Genomic DNA, 12,287 nt, shown 5'->3' with positions numbered 1-12,287 from the left:
GACGATTTACACTGATGCTGAGAACATCACACGAAGAAACCGTCACAACATTTAGAATTTATACAGCTAAAAAAGATGAAATGAAAGACTGAAGAGATTTGTTTTGTTTTGACTTTTAGTTATATATAATATATATCCACACTCATACCACGGTTCACAAACTTCAAGATATTTAACAACAACACCACCAGAGCTTTCATTGGCTGTTCATTCAGAACCCCCCCCCCCCCCCGCCCATACATTCATTCTTTCATTATTTGCAGATATACTAATGATCTATTTATTACAGACGTGAATAATTTACAATAAAATAACAATTTTAGTTATTCAATCTTCTTGCTTTTATACTACAGTAATCATATCCTGTTCGTCCATCAGAGATCCGCCTCATTTCCGCTCTGATAATAGAAAGGGTGTCGAATTCTTCTGGAAAACTTTGCCGCATTGGTACAGGGGTTGCTGCTCACGGCAAAACGTCTAGTCCGATAACGCATGGGGTCTTGTCGATACTCCGGAGCTTAATTCCAGGAAATGACATCTTGACTTTTCTCGAAAGGTTTTCAGTTAAACACGCACCTAAACATGGAAACCAGGACTACAACTTTAGTACCAGCACACACACAGAGAGGAGGAAAAACTGCATATTTAAGACATACAAACTCACAAACTGAGACTGCCTTCAAAACTCGTTTTGGGGAGCACCCTCACAGAAACCATTTAGAGAACAACACAGGACTATTGGACTATTTAACGGTGTGACAGCGTTTCCCTTCGATTTAGTCAGAACATGTTTAACCAAACAAATACAAAATGGTAAAGACATTTGATATAGCAAATTCACGCCCTCTGTGTATATAAAGCCACAGTATGACTGTATTGTATGCTAACCTTTCGAAATGAGTTCGGATATAATATATATCTTTCATTATTTGAGACTTGGCAAAGGCAACTCTGTAAAAATCACAGTTACACCACTCTTCAAACTGAAAACATGAACAATGTTGCCACGAGTTGAGTTTTTATCAGGGGGTCTATGTTCTGTACTGTTGTTTTTTTTTTTTTTTTAACCCAGCAGCTTTCAGATTAGTTTTTAATCTGTATACAACTGTCCAGCTCCAAAAAAGGTGTACGGGCAAAAAAAGTGCCCCGAACATATTGCCTCAGAAAGCATTTTCATCTCTCTTCCCCTCCATAATCTCTTGCTACATTCCTTCCTCAAGCTCTCGTTTGTGTCAAATTTGGAGAAACTTTGATTTAGTGCAAAAAGCTCTGAAAATCCTCGTTTTTGAAAAGTATGAGTCCACCTTTTTTTTTACAGTTCTGAGAGGCATCAAGTGTGCAAGTTGACACATGAAAAAGAAAAAAAAAAAAAACGCGAGACTGAAAATACAACAGCACTGATGGGACAAAAGGGGGTGAAAGTGATTAAAAAAAAGAGAGATAATCAGAGCTTGTTTCAGATTCTAATTTCAAAGCCACAACAACAACAAAGACAAAAAGAAACCCCTAGTGATCATTCCAAAACTTTCTTGTCTAGCACTTCTTTGCCATTGGTCCGCGAGTAGGGCTCAAAGGCGGAGGAGCTCAGGTAGCGGGCAGAAAGTTCCTGCAAGTTCCCTGCGAGGGATCCGGCCATGCCGAGCGGGGTGGAGGAGATGCGTGAGGCGACCGATCCAAGCAGAGAGGGCATAGGAAAGCTAAACAGCCCGTGGGCAGGCGGAGATCCCTGCAGCCCCGTGACTGTCCCCGAACTGGTCACCGCTGGCAGCGGTGGGCTTCCCCCAGCTGTGCCTGAGCTGGCCGCGCTGCTGCTACTGCTGCTGGAGGAGCCTCCATTAGCGGTGATGCCCAGGGACGGCCCACGCAGGGCTGAGCCTAGTGACGAGCTCCCGCAGTGGGGCAGCAACCCTGGCAGGCCTGGGGGAGTGAGGAGCCGGCCCTGCTCCAGGAGGCGGAGGACGCTGCAGGTGGCGGCTGTCTCAGAGACCACGGAGCGCAGCTCTGAATCCTTCCCTTGATCCTTCTTCTGCTTAGTGCGGCGATTCTGGAACCACACCTTCACCTGCCGAAGGATGGAAAGAGAGAAAATAGCTTAAAATAGAACACAACAATCAAAATAATATGGAAAATAGTGTGATCTTGCAGAATACTACTATAATGCTACTTAGAATTGGTTGCAAATATAATAAATAAATAAATGAAAAGTAAAACAATTCTTTGATTTTTAGATACCATGATTTAAAGAAGTCTATTTATAGAAGCTATATAAGGTGAATGTGTTTAGATTATATATGCCTAAGGTAAATCTGATTCAATTGTGCATGTAGAGCTAAAATGAAAATGAAAAGTATAAGTGAAACTTATTTTGAAATAAAAAAGGATAAATGTAACAGTAGATATAAACCTATTCAATAACAAAAACGTGCCTTTTCTTTTGAAAAACACCACAGCACAAGCTCCTTTTGCAAGGGCGGATGGATCAATACTGTTTTGAACCACGTAATTGTTCTGTATCCATTTCATAGGTTTACAAAGAAAGAGGATAATACACGTTTAGATCAAGCTAAACAAAGTCATAATATATATTTATTTTCTATAGAGAAAAGGAGGTCCGCTTCATATTCACTGTACTTCAAATGATCGATAGATTGAGAGAAATAAGAACAATGAAGAATGACTAACATCTCAGAATTGTGTCATGCAGTTTAACTGTCACATTAAATGCATGGCAATGGTGGTCATACTATTGAAATGTTTCGTGATTGTATAAGATTATTAAAGAACGAATATGCGGCTCTGTTTAACAAAGCTGTTAGTTACATACCTTAACAATTTCATCAGTGTTGTAAAGGAATGCTAATTATTAAGTTATCAGAATAAAGCTGCCATTGTCTATAAATTACTAACATGCATGTTTGCACGTATTTGTTTAATCTTGCTATGATTTATGGATAACATGAACCGGAAGGTCAAGGAAAACATTGAATTACCAGCAATTCCATTTTCTAAATACACAATATTTTCCCTCTCGTTCTCGTTCTCGTTCTTGACGCATTCTTGACTTTGTCTTTGAGAAATAAAAAAATGCAGTGCTGCTACACTTTCACAAATGGATGACTTTCTTGTTTGATCTTTCCACAGAACATTTCGTGTCTCTCCGAACACAATGTTAATTTCATGATGCCGTCATTAAGGAGCACTTCACCGTCCTCATCAGGCGGCCAAGAAGAGACACGGGAAGCTTTAATGTAATCAAGGCATGGATTTGAACTGCACTGCAGCACGGGGCATTAGAGAGGGCATTAGTGAAGCTAACTCTATTGTGCTCCCTGTGTTAGCTGCACCGATCTGCCTCAGGGCTTCAAATGTTGTAATTTCAGCCCACAGGAGAGCAGAAGAATTTTAAAGTCGTTAGTGGGGTGATGATGTGATAGAATGTGACAAAGTTCAAATGGCCAACAGAATTAGAAACACTGAGACAGCATTGTCGCTTTGCAGGTGTTCAGGGTGTTTAATTAGGGGAGGCCCGATCAATAGTAACAACATATGATTGAATAACTGAGAAAAACGATTCAAATGTGTTAAAACAGAAAAAGCAGCTATATGATTTGTGAGCCATCCTGACATTTTTCCTTAATAGAGGCAGTACTTGGTCACGCAAGCATGTGGTATAATGAACATGTTCACTGATGAATAAACAAATAAAAAACGTGGGCTCCAAAATTAGCTTTACTACTGCAGTCAGAGTTTCCCTGCACTGCAGATTATACAGGGAGACACGCAGAGGCAGAGAGAGAGAGAGAGGGATAAAAAAGGCCAGAGAAGCAGAGAGAGAGAGAGAGAGAGAGAGAGTGCATGTACAGTTCAGTCATGTAATCTCAAGCTCGTGACCTTTTGCTGACCCCTGCGCAAAGCATGTGCTGCAAATGCATCGCTGAGCTTATTTTTGTAAAGCGAGCCTTTATGCCACTAACAAACCATCAAAATATTGCAAAAGGGAATTATCGAGGAAAATGTCAGGAGATGCGACCGGATCATTGATGTTTTAGGTGCCCTGAAGGGATGCCACAGGATGAACAAAATGCACATAAAAAAAGATCAAAATAATATAGTGAGAAAAAATTGTTTCCAGGTAGCTCTGCATCTTTTAAGATAGTACAAAAAATCAAAAATGCATTTTTTTACACATCAAATAATTATGATTATGTGTCAGACATGTGTCACAAAGATTAATATGTTTGTCATACATGTTTGTGATTATTTTTGAGTTCGTCTTGTGCTTCAGTAGTGTTTAAAATTGATTGTTTTGTGTATTTGTAATTGTATTTGTGTGTATCGATATGTGCCTTTGAGTGTATTACCTGAGTTTCAGACAGGTTAAGTTGTCGGGCAAGTTCGGTTCGTTCTCGTCCCACAACATACTGGCACCGCTGAAACTCCATCTCCAGTCTGTACAGCTGTTCTGCTGTGAACGAGGTCCTAGTACGCTTTGGTCGGTCTAGATCCAAACCCTTGGGGAGAATAATCTCTCGAATCGAACCTTTGGCATCTAAATGTCAAGGGGAAAATGTTTCAGTAAATACCTGCTGTAAGATTATCATTAAAATATTTGTACATACAATTAGAAGATATCATTATGTAATAAAACATGCTAAAAGTGCTTTTTTTTTTTTTTTTTGAGAAATGAATATAGGTAATCATGCAAAACATATTAAATATTACAAAACGTTTTTAATCAAAAAAAGCTTTTTTTCCCACAAAGGCTGTCACGTTTTTGAAGGTATGTCGTGGCGTATAAATGCTAAACAAATGCAGACTACTCCTTTATTATTTTAATAATAATAAAAAATTGTCTGTTCTTTTAAATACTAACATGTAGGAAAATAGTGTTGTGTAAAATAACAAACTAGTATTTTAATAGTATTTTAAGTCACATAAATCATAAATGCACACACACACACACAAAAATCAAAACAATTTTCAGTTTTTCTGTCTTTCACATTTTAGTTATAAATATTTCTAATGGTTCTACTTTATCTTAGAACAGATTAAATGATTACTAAAAACTTTTCATAATGAAGTTTTCTAATAAAGTAAATAAAAAGAAGGAAGAGAAATGTGTGATTTTAAACCTAAAGAAATAAAATATTTAAAAACATACACCAAACATGTTAGCTGGTTATTTAGATTTAAAATCAACAGTCTTTTATTGTTGTGACATGGGGAACCGTGCCCCAGCATGCTTATTAAAAAAATTAAATCAAATATACATTCTTTTTTAAAACAAGTTAAGCTTTGTGACAACTTCAAAATCATAAAAGAAAACACACACACACATACACACACACACACACACACACACACACAGGTCTACAAAATGATTCAAAACAAGATAATGAATTATTGTATTGGCTGCTGAATTGTGACTGAAGAAATGACACAATAATTTAATAAGGTTAATTTCCTCATATTTCAACAGGCCTCTGAGACTGACCTAGATTTAGCTTCACAACCTAAATAAATTAATGGAGCTGATTGCTCTCCAGAATTTTACAATCAGCTGACAGTAGCAGGAGGGGCTTCACAACTATGTTAGTAATTTGACACAAATATTGACAAACAGTTTTTAGCCAACTGATCGCAAAAACATTATAATAACGTCTCCGAAAACTTAATGTGAAAAATAATAATAATTGTCTCCACAATCTCAATTACACTGTTTCTGGAAGAAAAAAAAATTCATATCTCCATTCCGATACCTTACTAATATTTCCGATGATGGACAAAAAACACTGAAGCTCATATATATATATATATATATATATATATATATATATATATATATATATATATATATATATATATATATATATATATAGCATAGATTATAAGACCATCTAAAAATGATAATCAACATAATCAGTAATGTAAATAAAAAGTTAAATTATCCCTTAAGTTATGTACAAAAGTAACTAAATTTTTCCTTAAATCTTACAATCACAAAAACTGTACTTTAAACAAATAAAACATTGTCAATTATATAGTACAGTGCTAAAGTATTTTACAGCTTTGATAATTATTCTATTAATTTTAATTTTAACTATTAAGTTTGTCTATAATAGTAATACATATTTGAAATGAATCTAAATAGCATTTGCAAATATTTGCAACCAAAAGGCAGCAGAGAAATTGGATCATTGAGCTATGAGACCCACCATAACAGCTGATAAAATAACAATCATAATTCTTTTTCTACAATACAGAACACATTTTTCCCTGTTCTCAATTTAGCGTGCATCAATTTACACTTGTGAACGCTTGAATCTATTCACACTCACTCACGGAAGAAAACAAAACAAAACTAGCGACACAGCACAAAAACTAGCACAAAAAGCAAAATTAAAAGTTCAATTTAAGTTGATTTCTTGTTTTATATCTTCTGGAGTGCAGAACGTGCCGAAAGGTCCAAAAGAGTGTTTTTAAACTTACCTCGAACTAGAATCCTCCGGCAGTAGTCAGGATCTCCTGAGCTTGTCCGGCTCTTTTCGCAGTTTTCCACTGGTCCGGATGGAGAGAAGGACTCCTGCTGGTCCTTCAGGAACGTTTTTGAAATGTTCCCCTGAGAATCCTTTCCCTCCTTCCCCTCTTTTAGTCCATTCTTCAGCAGCATTCCGGACTCTGAGTCTTGGCTGTAGCGGACTTCCATAGTCACTTACTTATCCTCTGCGAAGATTTCTCCTTCTTTTTCTCCTTGTTGGGAAGAAATAACTGTTTGGGTATGGACACACACTGCTTATTCTGGGTAATATAGGTTTGGTCTTTCTGTAAAACAGCAGCTTGGAGTCAGAGTCAGATAGCTAATGTGCCACCAGCACTTGCCCAGTCCACTGATCTGCCCTATTATCTCTGTGCAGACTCACTTGCCCAATGATCATAGACTTCTCACCCAAATTCAACAGCAATTTAACAGCTCCTCTCCTTGTAACATTCACATCAGGCTGATCTCCGGGTAATCAGAGCTGTGGACGGACGCATGCTCGCCGCTTCAATTGATTACGGTAATTTTGCTGCCTCCACATTTGCGTAACCTCATGAATACTCTAAACTGTTTGGGAAATACACATTGTCCTGATAGAGGGGTCCACTCACTCCGACCCCCCTCTCCGCCCTCGTTCACACAGGATCAAGGGAGATGATTTGCCTCGAATCGCCACCACGCACAATCACGGAGCCAAAGAACCAACAGAAAAGTTCCACTTCATTCCTCGATGCCCCGGCACTGGCCGTTCCTCTGCTTTCAGGATGTAGTTCGGTCGGGCTAACTTTGCGAGCAGGCTGACGAATCTCCCCCCGGATAACGGCCCGAAACCACACACTGAACCCTCAGAGCTAATACAAGCAAAGAGCGAAAAGAGAGAGAGGGAAAGATCGGTAGAGAGCAAAGAGAGAGAGAGAAAAAGAATGAGGGAGGCGGAGAAACCTGAAATGCGAAAAAAATGGAATCCACTTCCCTCGGAATCTGTAGTGGTAATGAACACGGATTCACAAAAGAAAGGAGATGAACACAAGGGAACTCTGTCAAGCAGGGGACAGTGTGCAACAACCACCCCGAGTTACCCAGCACCTCTAATACAAACCCAAACCGAATGCTACGATCACTCAGCCCCCTTAATCTAAAAGAAACCTGCTAAAGCATCGCTAAAAAACTCAACCTGTCCGAGATCCCAACGCTAACACCCAAAGCGACCCCCCCCCTCCTCCCCTCTCCCACTCCTTCCACACCACTACACACCCACCCACTCAGTCTCGCCTATTTTCATTGTCAAAGCGACAATATCTGAGGGAACAGCAGTGGTCTGTAATCCAATAAGACCATTGATTAGGCTACAATGATTCAATTCAAGCCAACGGTTGCGAGCATGGAACAGGCTCGGACCCTTCTTGTCACCTTGCAGGGCCAGAGGCCCTCTTCATGCTGAACTCCCCCCCTCCCGAAGCCATTCAGTCCTTTATGGGAAACGGAGAGCAAAAGGAGTGAAAGATGGCAATTATCTAATTGGACTATTAACAAACAATTCTGTGAGTGTGTCTGGTAGGGAGCAGAAGAGGATGGGGAGGGGGGTGCTGGACTAACTTCATTTAGCGAGTGTGTGGGGCAGCCTGTTGGAGAGAGGGAAAGGTTGTTTAAAGAAAAGATGAGAGGGAGGGATTGTTTAAAGAAAAGGTAAGAGGAGGCTACGAAAAGGGGCTGCAGGGGCAGCGGGGCAATTCTGCCCGAGCTTGGGAAAAAGAGTTTGGTGGGACGCGTACCAGCTGTGGTCCGAGACGTTCCAGGTCAACAAAAGATGAAGATGTCCTGCATGGAAACTGTAGGAAACTAAACTGTATTGGTACAGAGGCATCTTTAAATATCAGTTACTTTTTAAAACTGTCAGTACTGTATAATTCCTTTTGAAAAGAACAACAAATTTTAGGTTTGGATGCCAGTTTCTACTAATATGTTACTTAAGATACGAATATCAACCCTTAATATACTAATGGAAAGCCTTACGTTATGAATATCAACCCTTGAGATACTAATATGTAACCTTAAGTTACTAATACGAATCCTTAAGTTATAAATTTCAAGCCTTAAAAAAACTATGTATCCTTAAGTTAAGAACACCAACCCTTAGAATAATAATTTTTTACGTTATAGATATCAAGTAGTTCAAGAGACAAAACCTTTTAAGATACACTTTTTTGTTCAAAATTAACAAAATTTAAATAATGAGTTAATACATCATCAACACTTCTTCCAAAACTTGTTTTTGTATTACCCTGATTCACTATGTTAAGCCTATTATACAGTAATTGTTTATATTTTAGACCTGACGGGATGGTTTTCACTGGAAATTGCATACATGCGTCACTCAACGGTGTGTGACCTGTCATATCCGTAAATAGAGAAAATTTGCTTTGGCTACTTTGACGTGTGTGTGGTGTGGGAGTGGCATAGGTTAGGTGTCACAATGAGCGATAAAGATCAACATGGAGCACGCTAAATCTCGAACCTCTGGAGAATCACCCATTTTAAAAAGATGCCAAACAGAGAAGAGTCTGCTTGAAAAAAGAGAATGCGGCAGAGCTCGTAATAAAACAAGAATCAACATCAGCTTGGCTTTTCGGAAATAGTGAGAACTGAAGGATTTGAATTGTAAAAGTGACGCGGAGATGGCAACCTTATTACTCAACAGGTGAGTAAGGGATTTTATTGAACTGATAAATTGCCATATGTAGCTCTCTAACAGAGTTCTTTGTAAAGCATTATCTATTGAGAAAGGTCATTTCATTATAGGTTGTTGAAGTGCTGTGCTGGAATTTATTTTCAAGGAAGTACCGTGTCTGTTAATGGGTATAGCTACTGTAACGTCTTCAGCTGGTCAGTTTGAGATCCCTTCCATCTAAACTGGTTATATCTCTTAAACCTATTAGTAAATGTTTTATGAGCAGTAGGATAATCTCTCTCTTTTTTTTTTAGTTATAAGAAAGAACCATATTCATCCGCAGTCACTCAGAGCCGAAGCACAACCAAAACAATGTTCTTCCGCAAAATACATGCAGTTTTGTTTTTTAACCGCTAAAGGGCCAGAGGTTAAATAGTGTAACTTTAAATTCCGAAAATCAATTCTTAAGGTACTATGTACCCTTAATTTATATATAGCAACCCTTAAAATACTAATATCAACTCTTAAACCTATATGTACTAATATACAAGTTATAAAAAAAAATCCTTAAGATACTAATATGTACCTTTAAATGACTAATATTAATCATTATACTAATCTGAACCCTTATAGGGTTAGTTCACTCAAAAATTACATTTCTGTCATTAATTACTCACTCGCATGTCGTTCCAAACCTGCGAGACCTTCTTTCATCTTCGGAACACAAATTAAGGTATTTTTTTTAAATTGCGCAAAATCAAAACAAAAATAATGACTTTATGCAACAATTTTTCCTCAGGGAAGAGGAAAAATGGTTGAATAAAGTCATTTTTTTTGTTTAGTCTTCTCATCACTTCATAACATTAAGGTTGAACCACTGTAGTCACGTTGACTATTTTAACAATGTCTTTACTACTTCTCTGGACCTTGAATTTGGTAATTTCATTGCTTTCTATGGGAGATAAAAAAACCTTAAAAATATCTTAATTTGTGTTCCAAAGATGAACGAAGATCTTGCGGATTTGGAACGACATGAGAGTGAGTAATTAATGACAGAAATTTAAGTTTTGGGTGAACTAACCCTTTAAGCTAAAAAAAATCAACCCTATGGTTACTATTACCATTATTACCATTAAGGTACTAGTATGTTTACTTTAGGATAATGCACAAAGGTGTACCTTTGAGGGTACTGCCCCGTTGACAGCCTAAAGTTACAGGTATATATTTTCAACACATTTTTGACAGTACAGGCTTTTCAACTAGCTTAATCAAGAATCCCCTAATCAACCAGTTTCCAACATGTCTGATCAACATAACTGCTATGCTGGTCCAGTAATTATATGGACAACCTATATATAGAAAGTAGAGTGTACTGCTGAGTGGGAGAATGGGATCTGACTTAAACCTAGTTGAGAGCCATCAGTTCTTACGTGTCCTGAGCATGTGCACAGTACACTGCACCTAGCAACATATCAGAAAATGTTTGACCCTGTAGTCATGCAAACTACTAATCAATATTTTGATAAATTTAAGCAAGTATATAAAGTATGTAGAATGAAGCATTGACTATTGCAAATCTAAAGCCTCACTAGATGCAACAATTTAAGGATTTGGAAATTAAAGTCCTGACCTTCAGTTCAGTAATTTCTGTCATTAACAAAAGCAGTCATAACATTGTGAAATGCTAATATTTTTGACATGACATTTTTTTGGCTTTCATCATGTTTTTTTTTTTTTTTTTTTTTTTTTTACATTTCTGTGTGAAGGTTATTCAGATATTTCCTTAATGAAGTAGCTGTGAGGATCCCAGAACAATATGAGTGCCATTTCCTCTTCCTCTGTTTGCCGCTATTGTGTCACTGCTGGTAAAGCCTACCATCAGATGGTAAGCAAAGCCCACAGTGTCAGAATGGCAAAACTCACCCACCTCATTTATTTAGAGACAACAAAACACTTCAGCATCAAAAGAGAAGAGGGACAAAGAAGAGATGGGTGGAAAAACACAAGATAGAGACAAAAAGACAGATGGTGAGACATATAAATAGATAAATAAGAAACAAGCTGTGACAATACCTGAAGATGGGAAAACACATTTTGTGCAGCTCATTTGAGTCTGGGCAATGCAGCATTTGGGTTACACAGCTATCAAAACTCCAAGATTTTCAAAACCTCCTGTGGATTATGGATAAAACAAAACAGGTGTGCATAAGAACAATGGCAAAAAGCCAAGACTATGATCACTACTTTAATTTTAAATATAGAATACCTGTCTGCTTCATAAAATGTCTCTGTTTAGTTTTAATGTTATAGCTGATAACCAATAAGTGGCTGATATTAAAATGCTATACTATTTTTCTATATTTCATTTTAAACAGTGAATTTAGGCATCACAATTTAATATATACAGTATAAAAGTGTGACATTTAACAGTGTTAAAAATGTCCACTTTAAGAGAGTATAGCATGCACAACTAAATATCAATATCACTAAATAAAAAAATCTCTGATATTGGCCGTTAAACCGATATGGATGCTTCCGTAATTACTAATTATTACCGTAATTGGTTTGTAAAACTACATCACAAAACTGTGACTGGTCAGTGTACTTTCTCCTGTTAAATAAATGTGCTAATATAAAAATAAAGGCACTAACGTCTAGGTACTTCTGATTCAAGTATATGTATTCTCCAGATTCAACAAAAAAAACCTTGGAATATATTACTGTAATTGGGTAAAACATACATCAATAATAGATTACACTTGCCACTCCCAGTCCCAAATAACACCATTGCGTTCTTACTCTGCTAATACACCCATTAGTAGACAAAGTGTGTTTTGGCTGCAAAAGAGGCCGAGGGGGAGAGACTTGAGTCCTATCTTGCTCTTAATAGCTCATTAGTAGAGCAAAGCAGGCTCTCTTCTGTATCTCTAGCACCTTTATTCTGCTAATGTTCATTGTATCTCTTTCTGCCATCTACAACGTGTCAAATGTGCACGGAGGCAAGTAGAGCCAAAACCTGGGAATGGTTTCAAAACATACCAGAGGGGTTGTTCTGAAATTATATTTTGAAAAGTTCGTCCT

General features: G+C 37.6%; 1 protein-coding gene across 2 annotated transcripts; it reads right to left on the bottom strand.

Moving 5' to 3' along the window:
• Positions 1 to 228: 228 nt before the first annotated feature.
• Positions 229 to 12,211, bottom strand: vax1 (ventral anterior homeobox 1). 2 transcript variants are annotated; one of them, XR_007184968.1, is made up of 4 exons: positions 6,490 to 7,715; positions 4,362 to 4,549; positions 665 to 2,062; positions 229 to 576 (listed from the first exon to the last, which is right to left on the bottom strand). XR_007184968.1 is itself a non-coding variant. In XM_048191266.1 (4 exons), exons 2-4 carry the CDS (start codon positions 6,704 to 6,706, stop codon positions 1,514 to 1,516), a joined length of 954 nt encoding a protein of 317 aa, XP_048047223.1. In that variant the 5' UTR covers positions 6,707 to 6,750; positions 11,280 to 12,211; the 3' UTR covers positions 229 to 1,513. The 2 variants fall into 2 exon arrangements, 1 of the variants encoding a protein (XP_048047223.1); XM_048191266.1 differs by adding an exon at positions 11,280 to 12,211 and having other exon boundaries at positions 229 to 2,062; positions 6,490 to 6,750.
• Positions 12,212 to 12,287: the final 76 nt, after the last annotated feature.

The sequence above is a fragment of the Megalobrama amblycephala genome, linkage group LG5 (assembly GCF_018812025.1).
Source record: "Megalobrama amblycephala isolate DHTTF-2021 linkage group LG5, ASM1881202v1, whole genome shotgun sequence".
NCBI classification, from domain to species: domain Eukaryota; kingdom Metazoa; phylum Chordata; class Actinopteri; order Cypriniformes; family Xenocyprididae; genus Megalobrama; species Megalobrama amblycephala.
This window is presented reverse-complemented; position numbering and strand designations above follow the sequence as displayed.

Bases quoted from the DNA above. Each gene is read 5' to 3' on its own strand.
- vax1 (XM_048191266.1), bottom strand. From the start codon at position 6,706: ATGGAAGTCCGCTACAGCCAAGACTCAGAGTCCGGAATGCTGCTGAAG. The intron at 4,550-6,489 runs GTAAGTTTAAAA...CTTGACATTTAG, and splicing joins CCGGAGGATTCTAGTTCGAG to ATGCCAAAGGTTCGATTCGA. The intron at 2,063-4,361 runs GTAATACACTCA...ATCCTTCGGCAG, and splicing joins TTAACCTGTCTGAAACTCAG to GTGAAGGTGTGGTTCCAGAA.